Consider the following 18796-nt stretch of genomic DNA (forward strand, 5'->3'; position numbering starts at 1 on the left):
CTTTGTGCCACAGCACAGGCAGGTGGGTTATACAACCTCCCGATGTTCTTTCAAGCCCCACATTTCTTGCTTTTTATTAACATGAGGGTGAAATGCTACAAAAAATAGGTTTCGGGGCCTAGAATGGGGTACTTTCCTCTCTGAATCAGCACTGGTGCCGGTACCCATGAACAGCTCTGAGATACAATGTGCTCCAGGAAGCAGTATGCCTAACTCAGTAGATGATGCTATTTTCTTTGAGTCTACACTGCCCTCGATGGCCCTGTGTGGTGCTGGGAAGTGCTGGACAACAGGGGCCTTTTTGTCTCACAATAGAAAATGACTTCAGGAAGCTTCACCACTCAAACACTCAGTTCTCTATCTGTGTACAAATATGGACAGTGCTTTTCTGTGCCCCCAGGGTGTAGTGAAGGGCTCAGAAACTACAGTGATGCTGACAACATTAGAGCCTGACATAGACTTGGTACCCGAGTCCTGAAGGAAGCTCGCTCTGCTTCTCTCAATGAAGTGTTTGTTCTATGATTTGCATTGATCTCAATTGTCCGACAGCTAGCACTTTGAAGAAAGACTTAATTATTCTAATTATTTCCATGAAAAACAGAATGCACTGACCGTTTATTTACAGAGCATACAGATGGAGAAAGGATCATTACACATAATTTGTCTAGCAGATTGACTCCCGCCCATTCATTGTCTTTTGGTTGCTTTGATTGTGTCTATACAGAAGCATGTCATAGATTGGGGAATAATTTTGCTGTTCCCCGACTAAAAGCTTCTCTCAGGGCGAGTTTGACAGTCTTGTTTCTGAGGCTGTAGATAAAGGGGTTGAGGAAAGGGTACAGTACGGTGTTCAGCAGAGCCACCCCTTTGTTGACATCCGAGGAGGCACTTCCTGAAGGCCTGGCATACAAAACAATGCAGCTTCCATAGACAATTGCTAAAGCTGTGACATGGGAACCACAGGTTGAAAATGCTTTCTGTCTGCCTGTGGCTGTTGGCATTCGCAGAATAGAGAAGAAGATGGTTCCATAAGACAACATGGTTAAACATAATGAACTCAGGACTACAGTTGAGATCATAATGGAATCCACCTTTCTAACCCCACTGGTGTCAGCGCAGGAGAGTTGGAAAAGGGGTTTGTTGTCACAGAAGAAATGGTTGATCACGTTCGGCCCACAGAATCTCAGCTTCGAAATCAGGACCATACGTACACTGACAACTACAAAGCTTTCCACCCATGAACCAAGGACCAGTTGGACGCAGAATCTCTGATTCATGATGGTGGTGTATTGCAAAGGGCGGCAGATGGCAACATAGCGATCAAAGGACATGACCACTAGGAGGCAGAACTCTGTAGAACCCAAGGCAAAATAGAAGAAGGTCTGGGCCATGCAGCCGTGGAATGAAATGGTTCTGCTGACTGACAGAACGTTCAGCATCAGTTTAGGGCTCATGACCGAGGTGAACCAGATTTCCAAGAAAGACAAATTGGCGATGAAAAAATACATGGGAGAGTGGAGTCGGTGATCCACCCACACTATGAAAATGATGACCACGTTCCCTGTTACTGTGAACAGGTAGGTGAGGAGAAGAACAAGGAAGAGGAAAATTTGCAGTTTCTCACCAAGGCTGGAAAATCCCAGTACGATGAATTCAGACACAGCCGTTTCATTTCTTTCCTTCATGTCCAACATCAGCCTTGTCTGCAGAAAAAGTAACAGTGAAATAATAGCATGCCATTTTCACAGATTCTTGGATATTAAAACTAGATGGAAGCTTGTAATCTTATGACTCTGTCCATAGCATCTGACATAGGATTTTACCTAATCACTCTTCCATTAATCTCCTATCTTGTTGACACAAGCTGCTCCTCCCTGGGAACACACTGTTTTTCAACATCAGCATCCCAGATTTGGTACTACAGCTCTTTTACACCTCTGCTGTTCCTCTCCTGGCACTTTCAGGTAAATAAAGGATGTGGTTTTTTTCATAATTCTATTTCAAGTGCTCTGCAGGTCATTTTAAATCCCCCTGACAAACTGTGTCTCTGAGTTCTGTGTTTGAAAAACCGGTAATCTTGTATTTAGCCTGACCAAACATAACTATAGACATAGAATTCGGTCACCTTCTAGTTTCATGCCACTAATAAAGCCAGATTTTATCAGAGTCTGACAGCGATTCCCTTCCTGATCAGGGTCCAGCTCCCTGAATAATCTCTTTGATCCAGTTCCCTCTGTTCTCTAGAGACAACCGATGACCCTTTAAATAAATTAACAAAAAATCCAAATCAGCCATCCAGGAGCCCAAGCCTGTGAGTCTGAGCATGCAGCCGTATAGATTCTTTTGGAGATTGTTTTTTACAACATACTCATCATAGTGGGTTCTTCTGGCCCTGGGATCTATGGTCATCTAGTCTGACCTCCTGTATAACTTCAGCCATTTAACTTCCCCACAATAATGCCTTTGGAATTAGAGCCCATCTATTAGATAAACACCTAATCTAGATTTAAATATTAACAGCGCTGGAATATCCACCAACACACTTCTTCAGATGGTTAATTCCCCTCACTAGACAAACATGTGTACCTCAATTCCACTCTGAATTTCTCTAGCTTTGACTTCCAGTCATCTATCCTTGTTATAGCTTTTCCTGCTACACTGAAATGTTTGTTCTCCATGTAGATACTTACAGACTAGGATCAAGTTACCCTTTAAGTTTCTCTCTGTTCAGCTGAGAATTTTATGCTCTTTAAGTGTAACACTCTAAGGAATGACAAAGAGTCCTGTGGCACCTTATAGAAGGAATGCTTCCCAAATCTTCAATCATTCCTGTGGTTCATCTCGGAATCTTTTCTACAATAATCTAAATAGACTCAACTTCACTGCTATCGTCTATTGCTCCACCATTACAGCTACCTTTCAAAAACTTTCCTTGAACCCCTTTTCTACAGCAGTGACATAACTAATGCAGTAGCTAAAAACCCATTTGAATAAGCCCTATAGACTCAAAGTGTTGAATCTATTTATCTTAAGAAAGAGAAGTGTAAGGGGTGACTTGGTTAGAGTCTAAAGTACAAAGTGGGAAGCAAGTGGGCTCTTCCCTCTGGCAGAGAAACGCATAAGATGATCCATTGGATGGAAGTTGAAACAAGACACATTCACTCTGGAAATAAGTTGGACATTTTGAAGAGGGAGGATAATTAACAATTGGAACAACTTGCCAAGGGTTATGGTGGAGTCTCCATCGCTGACCATTTTTAAATCAAGATTGAATGCTTTTATCTCAAAGATCTGCTCAAGGGAATTTTACCAGGAATCTTTATGGCCTGTGTTATAAAGGAGACCAGCCTAGATGATCACAATGTTCTAGCCTATTAATCTATGAATTATGAACCATGGGACAAGCATAGGCATAGCCATACCATAGTTTCATATCTTTGCCTTTCCAGCCTGGCTGAGCAATGGATGCTGTCATTTAGAAAAGCAAAAGAAAACACCTCTGTCTTTCTCTGAAAATCTCTGTCTCTCTATCTCTGTTGCTCTCTCAGAATTTCTCCTTCTCTGTGCATCTGGAGAAAGTCTTTGCCTTCATCCACTCTATAAATAACATTTTGTAAGTGTGATGTTTTCATCTGAAGCCTTGCAACACCAGTGGGAAATTGCCAGAGGCAAGAAATTTCCTAGGACAACCTGAGTTGCATGATCAAATTGAACACAAAAATGATCAACTTTAACTCTAAGATTTTTAAGAAGACTAAGGCAGTTGGATGCAGAGTTCCCATGATCTTTCGATGGGATTTAGGTGCTCACATCCCATAGGGATCTTTGAAAATCCTACCATAAACTGTAAAGGCATAATTGGGTGATTAATTCAGCTTTTTTGAATTTCCCAACTTTTCATTTTTTTCATGATTATTTCCATCAAAGTTTGGAATCATGCTGTGAAAGGAAACTGAAAAATATTATTCTTAAACATGCATGAAGTTCTTTGCCTTTTTTGAAAACCTTTCTATTGATCATATTCTAAAACAGGGATCGGCAACCTTTGGCACGTGTCCCACCAGGGTAAGCACCCTGTCGGGCCGGGCCAGTTTATTTACCTGCCACATCTGCAGGTTCGGCCGATCGCGGCTCCCACTGGCCGCGGTTTGCCGCTCCAGGCCAATGAGGGCTGCGGGAAATGGCGCGGGACGAGGGATGTGCTAGGATTATTTTCACTGACTTTTATAATGGAGTAGAAAGTGTATCTATAAAATTTGCAGATGACACCAAGCTTTGATGTTTTGCAAGTACTTCAGGGGACAGGATTAGAATTCAAAACGACCTTGACAAATGAGAAAATTGGTCTGAATTCAACAAGATGAAATTCAGTGAAGACTAGTGCGAAGTACTTCAGTTAGGAACGAAAAATCAAATGCACAACTACAAAATGAGGAGTGACTGGCTGGTGGTAGAAGTGCTGAAAAGTATCTGGGGCTAATAGTGAATCACAAACTGAATATGAGTCAATAATGTGATGCAGTTGTTACAAAGGATCAGAGCCGGCTCTAGCTTTTTTGCTGCCCCAAGCAGCAAAAAAAAGCACCGCCCCCCAGGTCCCCCGCCGAGCGCTGGGCTGCGCCGCCCCCCCCAGCCGAGCGCCGCGCCGCCCCCCCCAGCTGAGCGCCGCACCGCCCCCCCCGCCGAGCGACGCCGGAACCCCCCCCAGAGCGCCGCCCCCCGCTGAGCGACGTGCGCCGGAGCCCACCCCCCCCCCGCGCCAAGCGCCACCGGAACCCCCCCCGAGTGCTGAGCCCCGCGACGCCCCCCACCACCAGAGCCTGCCCCCACCCCCTGCCAAGCGCCGCCGGAAGCCCCCTCCAGCGCCGCGCTTGCGCTGCCCCCTCACCGAGCCCCGCGCAACCGGAGCCCGCCCCCCCAGCGCCACGCCGCGCTGCCAGAGCGCCCCCCCGCGGAATGCCACGCCGCGCTCCCCCCGCCGCCCCTTACCGGGTGCCGCCCCAAGCATGTGCTTGCGTGCCTGGTGCCTAGAGCCGGCCCTGCAAAGGATAATATCATTCTGGGGTGTAATAACAGGAGAGCCGTAGGTAAGAAATTGGGGGCAATTGTCCCACTCTACTTGCACTGGTGAGGCCTCAGCTGGAGCACCGTGTCCGGTTCTGACCACCACATGTTAGGAGAGAGGTGGATAAAATGGAAAGAGTCCAGAGGAGAGCAACAAAAAACGATAAAAGGTTGAGAAAACTTGACCTATGAGGGAAGATATTTTAAAATGGGTCTGTTTTGTCTTGAGAAGAGTGGGGTACACCTTATAGCACTCTTCCAATCTGTTACGGGCTGTTATAAAAAGGACCATGATGAATTCTTCTCTATGTCTACTAAAGGTAGGACAAGAAGTAATGGGCTTAATTTTCAGAAAGGGAGATATAGGTTAGATATTGGAAAAAACATTCCTATTACAATGGTAGTTACATTCTAGAATTGGCGTCCAAGGGTGGGTCTGGAATCCCTGTCATTGGAGGTTTTAAAGAATAGTTGGACAAACACATGTGAGGGATGGTCTAGGTCAGTGGTTCCCAAACTGGGGTGTGTGAACCCCGGGGGGTTCGAAAAATGTTACAGAGTGTTATCGGGTAAAAAAATCCCTAATGGCGGACAGAGCTGTGCCTAGGGACCCTGGGCAGCCCGGGGCCAGCGGCCCGGAGCCCCTGGACTTCCAAGGGCTAAGCAGATCAAAGCAAGCATCTCTATCACATTGAGGAGATTTAAACTTCAAGACTCCTTATAAGAAATGGAAAAGGAGGTGGATATTTTTTGCTGTTTTTAAAATTAATTAGGCAGCTAATGTTGTTTTTAAAATTATGATGAAGAACAAGTTTAAGCTTTGTTGTAACATGCGTTGTTTGTCTGGACTGCTCAAGACCTGAACGCTTGTGTAGGAGGAACTCTTTGAGTTGGCTTCTTAAATACCTTCATGCTGTTTCACATCTGATACAGGAGCCCTGTGCAAAGTGATACAAGCTACGACAGTGAGATCTTGGCAGAGTGTTGCCATTTTCATAACGTAATAAAAATACTGTAATGATAAATAATAAATAATAAAGAGTGTGTAATAAGCATGTCATAAAAACAAATTTTATATTTCCAAGATCATTGATTTTCTCATTTATACTCAGGTAAAGGGGAAAATCCCTGGAAATATTCATTGTTAGGAGGCGGTTCGCGAGACTTGGCATTTTAGTGAAAGGGGTCACAGGTTGTTACAGTTTGGGAACCACTGGTCTAGGTTTGAGTGGCTCTGTCTCTGCGCAGGGAGCTGCATTAGATGACCTCTCAAGGTCCCTTCCACGCCTGCATTTCTAGGAGTCTACAAGTGTCAGGGGATAGTTTTAGGCTGTGCTGTGCTGCAAAGAACAGGGAGGAGGGCTCAAGACAGGTTGCTACCCTCTCCGATTCAGCACAGATCTCGATTCCAAGAACATCACTATGGGTCAATTAGCTTCAGGGAGCTGTGTGCCTCACTCAGTACAGGATGTTATATTCTGTCAGTGAATTCTGACCCCCGTGCCCAGGTGTGATTCTAGGAGGCAGTGGGGACGTTTTCCCCCGAAAAAGAAAGAAGGATTTCCACAAGATTCATCAGCCAAAATGTGTCCTGTAGGAGGGAGGGGAGAATATTTAATTTTAAGCAGCAAAACCAATGGCTTGGAACATGGGAGATGCAGATTCCAAACACTATATGGCCTGATTTGAAGCTGGGAGTTGATCCGGTGTCTTTCACATCCCAGGCATGTCTGCTAACCAGCAGGATCTGCAGCTGAAGAATCTCTCTCTGGCAATTCGTTCTGTATCTGAGAAACCTCCATAATGTGACTAACCTTCTACAGAGACTGGGAGAAATGATGAAGGTCTGAAATCTGGCATTAGAGATATGAGGCTATTGAATATTTCTCCATACATCCTGTGGTCTTGGTCCACTGGATCTTTGAGCAACACTTGGACTCGGGAAACCTGACTTAAATCCTAGCCACAGCCACAGATTTCTTGTCTGACCTTGGGCAATTCATTTATTCTAACCATTGGCTAAGTTCCCTATCTATAAAAATTAAAGATAACGTTTTCCTACCATGCAAGGGTGATGTGAAGTCCTCGGAAACCATAGGAATGAAGAGAAAAAAGTGCCTAACAGATATTTGGTACCCAAGTCCTACTGAAAGTGGTGTGGCCTGAAGGAAACTTGCTCTACTACTATCGATGTGGTGCTTGTTCTCTGGATAATTGCACATTGATCTCAAGTGGGTGACAGTTCAGCACTTTAAAGGAAGGTTTAATTATTCTAATTATTTCCTTGAATAATAGAATTGGCTGAACATTTATTCATAAAAAATACACGTGAAGGAAGGAGTATTACACAAAATTGGGCTACAGATTAGTGGATTGATTCATGCCCTTCCATTATCTTTCTGTTGCTTTTCTTGTATCTATTTGGAAGCATGTCACAGATCGGGGAGCAACTTTGCAGTGCTCAACCTAAAGGTTTCTCTCAGGGCGAGTTTCACAGTCTTGTTTCTGAGGCTGTAGATAAAAGGGTTGAGGAAAGGGTACAGTACGGTGTTCAGCAGAGCCACCCCTTTGTTGAGGTTGAGGGAGGAAGTTCCTGAAGGTGTGGCATACAACACAATGCAGCTCCCATAGGCAATTGCCAAAGATGTGAGATGGGACCCACAGGTAGCAAAAGCTTTCTGTCTGCCTGTGGCTGTTGGGATTCGGAGAATAGAGAATAAGATGCTCACATATGACAACATCGTTAGGCATAATGAGCTCAGCACTAAAGTTGAGATCAAAATAGAATCCACCCTTCTAACCCCACTGGTGTCAGTGCAGGACAGTAGGAAAAGGGGTGTGCTGTCACAGAAGAAATGGTTGATCACATTTGGCCCACAGAAACTCAACTTCGAAATGAGGAGCATCCGTAAACTCATAACCATAAAACCTCCCACCCACGTACCGAGAACTAACTGGATGCAGAACCTCTGCTTCATGATGGTGGTGTATTGCAAAGGGTGGCAGATGGCAACATAACGATCAAAGGACATGACCACTAGGAAGGCTAACTCTGTTGCACCTAAGGCAAAATAGAAGAAAGACTGGGCCATGCAGCTGTGGAATGAAATGGTTCGGCTGATTGAGAGAAAGTTCAGCATCATCTTGGGGCTTGTGACTGAAGTAAACCATGTTTCCAAGAAGGACAAATTGGCGATGAAAAAGTACATGGGAGAGTGGAGTCGGTGATTCACCCACACTATGAAAATGATGACCACGTTGCCCGTTACTGTGATCAGGTAGGTGAGGAGAAGAACCAAGAAGAGGAAAATCTTCAGTTTCTCACCAAGACTGGAAAATCCCAGTAGGATGAACTCAGACACAGCCGTTTCATTTCTTTCCTTCATGTCTAACGTCAGCCTTGACTCTGGAAAGAGTTACAGTGAAAATAAGTTTCAGAGTGGTAGCCGTGTTAGTCTGTGTCAGCAAAAACAATAAGGAGTCCCTGTGGCACCTTAGAGACTAACAAATCTATTTGGGCATAAGCTTGCATGGGCTATAACCCACTTCATCAGATGCCCAAATAGACAGTGAAAATAAGAGCATGCCATTTTCACAGATTCATACACTTTAAAGCCAGATGAGACCCTTTTTGATTTTCTAGTCAGATTTTTTGCCTAAGATACATCATAGCATTTTACCTTGTAACTCCTCCATTAATCCTCTCACTTGTCGTGAGCTGCCCCTCCCTCATTCAACACTGATGTCTCAGGTTTGGTGCTACTGGCCTTATACTCCTTTAATATTACTCTCTGGACACTTGCCGGTAAATATTCGGTGATCCTGGCTGTTTTCCTTCCTCTATTCCAAGGACATTACAGGTCTCTTCCAAAACTATAGATACTACTCCTCTGATTTCTGGGGTTGAAAAACCATTATATTTTTATTTAACCAAGCTAAACATAACCATAAATATAGCATTTAGTGACCCTTCCACTTTCTACATCTCGAGGGAGACCCTAATCTTATCAACGCATGACCTGGTCAGGGTCCAGCTCCCACATCCTCTCTGTGGTGCTGCTCGTGCTCCCCTTTGGAGACAACCAATGACCATTCTCAATGAAAAAAATCTGAATAAGCCATTTAAGTGGCGCCTCCCTCCAGGAGTCTAAACTTCTCTGTCTTTGAGCACCCGGCAGCATATGTTCTTTTTGGTGTTCGTCCCACAACATCCACCGTCATAGATTCATAAATTCCAAGGTGAGAAGGGACCACTGTGATCATCTGGTCTGACTTCTTGTCTAACTCCGGCCACAGAACTTCCCCAAAATAATTCCTTTTGAACTAGAGCCTGCCTTTTAAGAAAACATCCAAACTTGATTTTAAACTGACCAGGGATGGAGAACCCACCACACCACCCTTGCTAAGTTATTCCAATGGGCAAGTCTCCTTACTGTTAAAAATAAACACTAAGTCCAGTCTGAAGTTGTCTATCTTCAACTCCCAGCCATTAGATCTTGTTATACTTTTGTCTATACTCTTGGAACTTTTTCCTGAGATGTTCTCTGGCCGGTGTTACACAGAAAATCATATTAGATTATCACAACGTTCCATCCTATTCTACAAATAAATGAACTATTGGACACCAAAGCAGATGAACAGTCGTATTATAGTTTGATATATTTACCTGTGGAGGAACAGCTGCTGTCATTTAGAAAAGAAACAAAAACCAGCTCTGTTATCTGAATCTCTCTCTCAGTAGCCGTTGCTCTCTTGCCATCTCTCCTCCTCTGTCCATCTGGGGAAACGTCTTGCTTTCACCCACGCATTAAATAAGGTTTTGAAAGTGCAATAATTTAATCTTAGCCATGGCAACACAAACAGGAGATTACCAGAGGCAAGAACTCTCATAGGACACCCTGAGATACCTGATCAAATTGAACCCTAAAATAGTCATCTTCTTGAAGGCTAAGATTTTCAAAAAGTCTACAGTAGTTAGGTGCAGAGCTCCCATTATCTTTCCCTGGGATTCTGATGCTCAAACACTTAGGAATCTTTAAAAAACCAACCACAAAATTTTAAGGAAGAATAGGAAGATGAATTCATCTTTTTGTGAATTTTCAAAATTTTGGTTTTTTTTATTATTTTTAATTATAATTTGTAATCATGCTCTGAAGAGAAACAAGAACATCTCCCTCAAACAGTCACAAAATTATTTACCCTTTCCCCAAACACTTCTAATGATTATGTTCTTAAATTGACAGATTGGCAAATTAATGTGTGTTTTCTTAGTATGGCTGTGTGAATAAAAGCTATTTCAGTAAGCTGACCATTTAAAACATTAAACATTGTTTCAGGTTGAAATATTTTTTAAAAGAATTTGCAGTGAATGAAAAAGTTAAAGAGAAACAGTAACTTTATGTTGGGTCAGATGAAAACATTGACATGTAATTGTTTATGTTTGGGCCATTTTTAAAGGTTTTCCAATCAAACAAAAGCAAAGGAAATTTTCAGACAAAAAAAGATGTTTTGCACTAAAAACCCCCCAAAGCATTACATTTTCAAACCGCTGCAATAAAATGTTTTGATTTTTGTAAAAAATGGTCGACACAACTCAGTGAAACCAACAAAGACTTGCAAAACCTTTCAGTGTCGTCTATCAGCATTTTCGACCAAAAAGAGTTTCAACAGAAAAATTTCACCTACTTCTATTTATGAAAATTTGTGTGTGTTACACCAGGTTTTGGTATGAAGTCCTTGATGTTAAGATGTGCCACAATAACATTCCACTTAAGAGATGAAATGGGAAAGTTAGACTCTTTTTCTCATACAAGATTGCTAACGGTATCATTTTAGAGGCCGAGATTAAGGAAGAACAGAGACTAGACTTCCATCCAAAGACAGACAACACCAGTCAAGACTAGTGATTTTATTTTAGCAATAATTATTTGATGTGGTGTAGGAGCTTCGGTACCTGAACATTCATCGCTTACATAGAGCAATAATCTAGGAAAATGACGGGTTCTACAATTTTGTTCTGCGTAATGAAATCCCAGGTACATCTATTAGGACCTGTCCACACTGTGGCTTAGATTTTTCCAAGGGGGATACCGGGGGGACAACAGGAGTGTTGCACGCAAGACACAGGAGGTAATTGTCCCACTCTATTTGGCACTGGTGAGGCCTCAGCTGGAGTACTGCGTCCAGTTCTAGAAAAGATGTGCACAAATTGGATAGAGGCCAGAGGAGAGCAACAAAAATGAAAAACGGTTTAGAAAACCTGACCTATGAGAAAAGGTTAACAATTGGGGCATGTTTAGTCTTGAGAACAGAAGAGCAAGGGGGACCTGTTAACAGTCTGCAAATGTGTTCAGGGCTGGTATAAAGAGAATAAAGATCCGTTCTCCGTGTCCATGGAAGGTAGGACAAGAAGTAACGGACTCAGTGTGCAGCAAGGGAGATTGAGAATGATTTCCCTAATTTCTAATCTAACTATAAGGACAGTTAAGCACTAGAACAGTTTCCAAGGTCAGATGTGGAATCCCCATCATTGGAGATTTTAAGAACTGGTTGGACAAACATCTGTGAGGGATGGGCTATGTTTATTTGGGCCTGCCTCAGTGCAGGGGGCTGAATTAAATGAGCTATCTAGGCCCCTTGCAGCTGTTGCCTGACTCTTTTAAAGATTAATCATATTTGGCAGTTGATCAGAAGGTCATAAGGCTCTTGTCCCAAGAATCAGGCTACATAGAATTAAAACCACCAAGTTCAATATCTTGTTGGGAACCTTGGGGTGTATGGTAAAGATGATAGATCTTTATTAGAATAATGAACAAAGCCAGAAAAGCTCTGAGCCACATAAAAAGATAGGAGTAGCACAGCATTGGGGATATCTGTGGTATCATTCTTGGCATGAGCTCTTAAATCTGCCTATTTACACCCTTTGTTGAGGACCTGGTGATGAGAGACGAAGGACCAGCCCTGTCTCTGGCATGCCAAATGAGTCCGATGGTCCAGGTTCCTCAATGCTGAAGACTGATGGTAGATAACAATAGAGCTGAAGGGTCAAATGGTAGCTAAGCCCAGAAAACTAACTCTCCACACGGTGGTCTGCCCTATTCTCAGACCTGTGCACCATTGTGAATATTCATGCTAATGCTCAAGCTTCCATGCCCAAATCTAACTTCCTCAGCCACATAACACGGAGGTGTACTTCTTCTACAGGCTAACATATTCATACATATTAATGCCATGTTCGCTCATTAGGATACCTGTCACTTCTGACCTCCAGAAGAAGAAAGAGGAGCGTCCATGCACCAGCAATGTGACCTCCAGAAGAAGAAAGAGGAGCGTCCATGCACCAGCAATGGAGATACAGGTGAGCAATCGTTTCCATGTTCTCTCTACAGGTGCTAATGCGGAGAGTGGACTAGATGGCCCATCTGAGGGAAGGGAGCAGAAGGAGACTCCACCGATTGGAAGGCAAAAGATGCACTGTCCTAGGGATGGGGGTTCCACGACCACCACTCCCAAGAGGAGGAGGAGGGTGGTGGTGGTCGGGGACTCCCTCCTCAGGGGGACTGAGTCATCTATCTGCCGCCCTGACCGGGAAAACCGAGAGGTCTGCTGCTTGCCAGGAGCTAGGATACACGATGTGACGGAGAGACTGCCGAGACTCATCAAGCCCTCGGATCGCTACCCCTTCCTGCTTCTCCACGTGGGCACCAATGATACTGCCAAGAATGACCTTGAGCGGATCACTGCAGACTACGTGGCTCTGGGAAGAAGGATAAAGGAGTTTGAGGCGCAAGTGGTGTTCTCGTCCATCCTCCCTGTGCAAGGAAAAGGCCGGGGTAGAGACCGTCGAATCGTGGAAGTCAACGAATGGCTACGCAGGTGGTGTCGGAGAGAAGGCTTTGGATTCTTCGACCATGGGATGGTGTTCCAAGAAGAAGGAGTGCTAGGCAGAGACGGGCTCCACCTAACGAAGAGAGGGAAGAGCATCTTTGCCAGCAGGCTGGCTAACCTAGTGAGGAGGGCTTTAAACTAGGTTCACCGGGGGAAGGAGACCAAAGCCCTGAGGTAAGTGGGGAAATGGGATCCTGGGAGGAAGCACAAGCAGGAGAGCGCAAGAGGGGAGGACTCCTGTCTCATGCTGAGAAAGAGGGACGATCATTGAGTTATCTTAAGTGCCTATACACAAATGCAAGAAGCCTGGGAAACAAGCAGGGAGAACTGGAAGTCCTGGCACAGTCAGGGAACTATGATGTGATTGGAATAACAGAGACTTGGTGGGATAACTCACATGACTGGAGTACTGTCATGGATGGATATAAACTGTTCAGGAAGGACAGGCAGGGCAGAAAAGGTGGGGGAGTTGCGTTGTATGTAAGAGAGGAGTATGACTGCTCAGAGCTCCGGTATGATACTGCAGAAAAACCTGAGAGTCTCTGGATAAAGTTGAGAAGTGGGAGCAACAAGGGTGATGTCGTGGTTGGAGTCTGCTATAGACCACCAGACCAGGGGGATGAGGTGGACGAGGCTTTCTTCTGGCAACTAGCAGAAGTTGCTAGATCGCAGGCCCTGGTTCTCATGGGAGACTTTAATCACCCTGATATCTGCTGGGAGAGCAATACAGCGGTGCACAGGCAATCCAGGAAATTTTTGGAAAGCGTAGGGGACAATTTCCTGGTGCAAGTGCTGGAGGAACCAACTAGGGGCAAAGCTTTTCTTGACCTGCTGCTCACAAACAGGGAAGAACTAGTAGGGGAAGCAAAAGTGGATGGGAACCTGGGAGGCAGTGACCATGAGATGGTCGAGTTCAGGATCCTGACACAAGGAAGAAAGGAGAGCAGCAGAATATGGACCCTGGACTTCAGAAAAGCAGACTTTGACTCCCTCAGGGAACAGATGGGCAGGATCCCCTGGGAGAATAACATGAAGGGCAAAGGGGTCCAGGAGAGCTGGCTGTATTTTAAAGAATCCTTATTGAGGTTGCAGGAACAAACCATCCCGATGTGTAGAAAGAATAGTAAATATGGCAGGCGACCAGCTTGGCTAAACAGTGAAATCCTTGCTGATCTTAAACGCAAAAAAGAGGCTTATAAGAAGTGGAAGATTGGACAAATGACCAGGGAGGAGTATAAAAATATTGCTCAGGCGTGCAGGAGTGAAATCAGGAAGGCCAAATCACACTTGGAGTTGCAGTTAGCAAGAGATGTTAAGAGTAACAAGAAGGGTTTCTTCAGGTATGTTAGCAACAAGAAGAAAATCAAGGAAAGTGTGGGCCCCTTACTGAATGAGGGAGGCAACCTAGTAACCGAGGATGTGGAAAAAGCTAATGTACTCAATGATTTTTTTGCCTCTGTCTTCACGCACAAGGTCAGCTCCCAGATTGCTGCACTGGGCAGTACAGCATGGGGAGAAGGTGACCAGCCCTCTGTGGAGAAAGAAGTGGTTCGGGACTATTTAGAAAAACTGGACGTGCACAAGTCCATGGGGCCGGATGCGCTGCATCCGAGGGTGCTAAAGGAGTTGGCGGGTGAGATTGCAGAGCCATTAGCCATTATTTTTGAAAACTCATGGCGATCGGGGGAGGTCCCAGATGACTGGAAAAAGGCTAATGTAGTGCCCATCTTTAAAAAAGGGAAGAAGGAGGATCCGGGGAACTACAGGCCAGTCAGCCTCACCTCAGTCCCTGGAAAAATTATGGAGCAGGTCCTCAAGGAATCAATTATGAAACATTTAGAGGAAAAGAAAGTGATCAGGAACAGTCAGCATGGATTCACGAAGGGGAAGTCGTGCCTGACTAACCTAATTGCCTTCTATGATGAGATAACTGGCTCTGTGGATGAGGGGAAAGCAGTGGATGTGTTATTTCTTGACTTTAGCAAAGCTTTTGATACTGTCTCCCACAGTATTCTTGCCACCAAGTTAAAGAAGTATGGGCTGGATGAATGGACTGTAAGGTGGATAGAAAGCTGGCTAGATCGTCGGGCTCAACGGGTAGTGATCAATGGCTCCATGTCTAGTTGGCAGCCGGTTTCAAGTGGAGTGCCCCAAGGGTCGGTCCTGGGGCCGGTTTTGTTTAATATCTTTATTAATGATCTGGAGGATGGTGTGGACTGCACTCTCAGCAAGTTTGCAGATGACACTAAACTAGGAGGCGTGGTAGATACACTAGAGGGTAGGGATCGGATACAGAGTGACCTAGACAAATTAGAGGATTGGGCAGAAAAAAACCTGATGAGGTTCAACAAGGACAAGTGCAGAGTCCTGCACTTAGGACGGAAGAATCCCATGCACTGCTACAGACTAGGGACCGAATGGCTAGGTAGCAGTTCTGCTGAAAAGGACCTAGGGGTCACAGTGGACGAGAAGCTGGATATGAGTCAACAGTGTGCTCTTGTTGCCAAGAAGGCTAACGGCATTTTGGGCTGTATAAGTAGGGGCATTGCCAGCAGATCGAGGAACGTGATCGTTCCCCTTTATTCAACATTGGTGAGGCCTCATCTGGAATACTGTGTCCAGTTTTGGGCCCCACACTACAAGAAGGATGTGGAAAAATTGGAAAGAGTCCAGCGGAGGGCAACAAAAATGATTAGGGGTCTGGAGCACATGACTTATGAGGAGAGGCTGAGAGAACTGGGATTGTTTAGTCTCCAGAAGAGAAGAATGAGGGGGGATTTGATAGCAGCCTTCAACTACCTGAAGGGGGGTTCCAAAGAGGATGGAGCTCGGCTGTTCTCAGTGGTGGCAGATGACAGAACAAGGAGCAATGGTCTCAAGTTGCGGTGGGGGAGGTCCAGGTTGGATATCAGGAAAAACTATTTCACTAGGAGGGTGGTGAAACACTGGAATGCGTTACCTAGGGAGGTGGTGGAGTCTCCTTCCTTGGAGGTTTTTAAGGCCCGGCTTGACAAAGCCCTGGCTGGGATGATTTAGCTGGGAATTGGTCCTGCTTTGAGCAGGGGGTTGGACTAGATGACCTCTTGAGGTCCCTTCCAACTCTGATATTCTATGATTCTATGATTCTATGATTCTGGTTTAAGCCGGTTTACGGTTATTACTTGCCTGTTCCTGCCATGTTCCTGCTGTTGCCGTGTATGGTTAAGTTCCAACTCCTACCATTGAGCAAACTAGCCCAAATTCCACCGAATCTGAGGGTAACTTTTGGACCACTTATCTATGCCATAGGTTACAGGCCTATGATATGTCACTACACTTATGCTAACCTGCTTAAGCTAATGTCTTACAGGATACAGGCTTGGAGGCTCCTTGCGTTACAGCTGAAGGTAATAAAGGTTAAACAGCCCTACATGTCTAGGGTACTAGGAAAGTTAGGCCAAAGTGAAAGGTTGAACTGTGGTGCAAGAAACGGGGGGCGGATTTCCTCTCTGAGCCAGCACTGATCCCACGAACATCAGGCAGCCGTGTGCTTGACCCAATATAGGCTGCTGTTGTCTTTGAGTCAAGGTTGAGGCCAATGCCCCGGGGTGGTGCTAGGAAGTGTGGGGCTGCCTGCAGGGGCCTTTTCGCCACACCAGAGAAAATGTTTTCAGGAAGATTAATCAGTTAAATTGTTTTCTGATACACGGTGGGGGTGGGAGGTTGGGGGGAATATTTAATTTTAAACAGTAAAAGCAAAGTCTCTGCCTCACGTGCTGTTATTTCAGCACATTCTTTCTTGGGATTAACTATTTGTGTTCCATCTTTCAAAGTGAATGTTTTTTCAACACTTATAACTAGAGGTGAAATAGAAAAGCATTGTAAAAATGAGTGTGTCTGATCTTCGTTGATCTTTTACCATGGAAATGAAAGGGAGGGGGAAGGAGAGAGATACTAGTCGGAAATCTTGAATTCTATTTTATGATTTCAAAGTGTGTTTTCCTTCTGCATCAGAATGAAACCAAGACCGTTTGATATTTTGTGTGAAACAGTTCCTCTCTTCCAGTGCGGTATTACTGGTCACTCTAGAGAGCTCAGCTCTGTCCCTACAACCCAATGGCTTCAATTATGTCTGGTACACGGGACATGCAGGTTCCAATCACCATATGGCCTGATTTGAAGCTGGGAGTTGAACTGGTGTCTTTCACATCCCATGCATGTAGCCTAAAACCCAGGCTCAATAATTGAAGAACCTCTCGAACTACAGACAGAAAGAATAAATATTGCCTAGCTTATATCTGTTACCCAAGTGCTTTTGTGTAGCCCAAAGGAAGCTTGCCCTGCTACGATCAGTGAAGTGTTTGATCAGTGGATAATTACCCATTTGTCTCAAGTGTGTGATAAATCAGCATTTTCAAGAGAGACTGAATAAATCTAATTATTTCTTTGAAGAGTAGAATTGACTAAACTTTAATTTAAAAAAAATACAGATTGAGAAAGGACTATTACACATAATTTTCTAATCATAACAGATTCATTATGGTGGTAGGTATTTTTTGGTTTGTTTTCCTTTTCTTATATCTATCCAGAAGCATGGCGCAGATTAGGGAACAACATTACAGTACTACGACTAAAGGTTTCTCTCAGGGCGAGTTTGACAGTCTTGTTTCTGAGGCTGTAGATAAATGGGTTGAGGAAAGGGTAGAGTACGTTGTTCAGCAGAGCCACCCCTTTGTTGACATCCGAGGAGGCACTTCCTGAAGGCCTGACGTACAAAACAATGCAGCTTCCATACCCAATTGCCAAAGATGTGAGATGGGAGCCACAGGTACCAAAAGCTTTCTGTCTGCCTGTGGCTGTTGGCATTTGTAGAATAGAGAAGAAGATGCTCATGTAAGACAACATTGTTAAACATAATGAAGTCAGTACTAAAGTTGAGATCAAAATGGAGTCCACCCTCTTAACCCCACTGGTGTCAGTGCAGGAGAGCTGGAAGAGGGGAGAATTGTCACAGAAGAAATGGTTGATCACATTCGGCCCACAGAATCTCAACTTCGAAATTAGGAGCATCCGTAAACTTATAACTGTGAAACTTCCCACCCATGAGCCAAGAACCAGTTGGATGCAGAGTCTCTGATTCATGATGGTGGTGTATTGCAAAGGGTGGCAGATGGCAACATAGCGATCAAAGGACATGATCACTAGGAGGCAGAACTCTGTAATCCCTAAAGCAAAATAGAAGAAGGTCTGGGCCATGCAGCCGTGGAATGAAATGGTTCTGCTGACTGAGAGAAAGTCCAGCATCAGCCTAGGGCTCGTGACTGAGGTGAACCAGATTTCCAAGAAGGACAAATTGGCAATGAAAAAGTACATGGGAGAGTGGAGTCGACGATCAACACACACTATGAAAATGATGACCACATTTCCTGTTACTGTGATCAGGTAGGTGAGAAGAAGAATCAGGAACAGGAAAATCTTCAGTTTCAAACCAAGACTGGAAAATCCCAGAAGGATGAACACAGACACAGCCGTTTCATTCCTTTCCTCCATGTCCGACATCAGCCTTATCTGTAAAAAGAGTAACAGTGAAAATAAGTGAATGGCATTTTTGTGTATTCATAGATTTTAAAGCCAGATGGAACCCTTGTGATCTTCTAGCCCCACTTTGTACAAAACATCTGACACAGGATTTTACCTAGGTTTCAGAGTAGCAGCCGTGTTAGTCTGTATCCGCAAAAAGAACAGGCGTACTTGTGGCACCTTAGAGACTAACAAATGTATTAGAGCAGGGGTCAGCAACGTTTGGCACGCGGCTCGCCAGGGTAAGCACCCTGGCGGGCTGGGCCAGTTTATTTACCTGCTGACG

The 18796-nt window shown here is 44.6% G+C and overlaps 3 protein-coding genes across 3 annotated transcripts; all 3 read right to left on the reverse strand.

The window, feature by feature from the left end:
• Nucleotides 1–731: 731 nt before the first annotated feature.
• Nucleotides 732–1694, reverse strand: LOC101952210 (olfactory receptor 6M1-like). The gene has a single exon (XM_005312273.2). It carries the CDS (start codon nt 1692–1694, stop codon nt 732–734), a length of 963 nt encoding a protein of 320 aa, XP_005312330.2.
• Nucleotides 1695–7496: 5802 nt separating this feature from the next.
• Nucleotides 7497–8462, reverse strand: LOC101951943 (olfactory receptor 6M1-like). The gene has a single exon (XM_005312272.4). It carries the CDS (start codon nt 8448–8450, stop codon nt 7497–7499), a length of 954 nt encoding a protein of 317 aa, XP_005312329.3. The 5' UTR covers nt 8451–8462.
• Nucleotides 8463–17511: 9049 nt separating this feature from the next.
• On the reverse strand, nt 17512–18489 carry LOC101951672 (olfactory receptor 6M1-like). Its single transcript, XM_005312271.2, has one exon. It carries the CDS (start codon nt 18487–18489, stop codon nt 17512–17514), a length of 978 nt encoding a protein of 325 aa, XP_005312328.2.
• Nucleotides 18490–18796: the final 307 nt, after the last annotated feature.

This window comes from Chrysemys picta, chromosome 13, assembly GCF_011386835.1.
Source record: "Chrysemys picta bellii isolate R12L10 chromosome 13, ASM1138683v2, whole genome shotgun sequence".
In the NCBI taxonomy this organism is placed as follows: Eukaryota; Metazoa; Chordata; order Testudines; family Emydidae; genus Chrysemys; species Chrysemys picta.

Coding starts and splice junctions, on each gene's coding strand:
- LOC101951943 (XM_005312272.4), bottom strand. CDS start 8,450: ATGAAGGAAAGAAATGAAACGGCTGTGTCTGAGTTCATCCTACTGGGA.
- LOC101951672 (XM_005312271.2), bottom strand. CDS start 18,489: ATGTCGGACATGGAGGAAAGGAATGAAACGGCTGTGTCTGTGTTCATC.
- LOC101952210 (XM_005312273.2), bottom strand. CDS start 1,694: ATGTTGGACATGAAGGAAAGAAATGAAACGGCTGTGTCTGAATTCATC.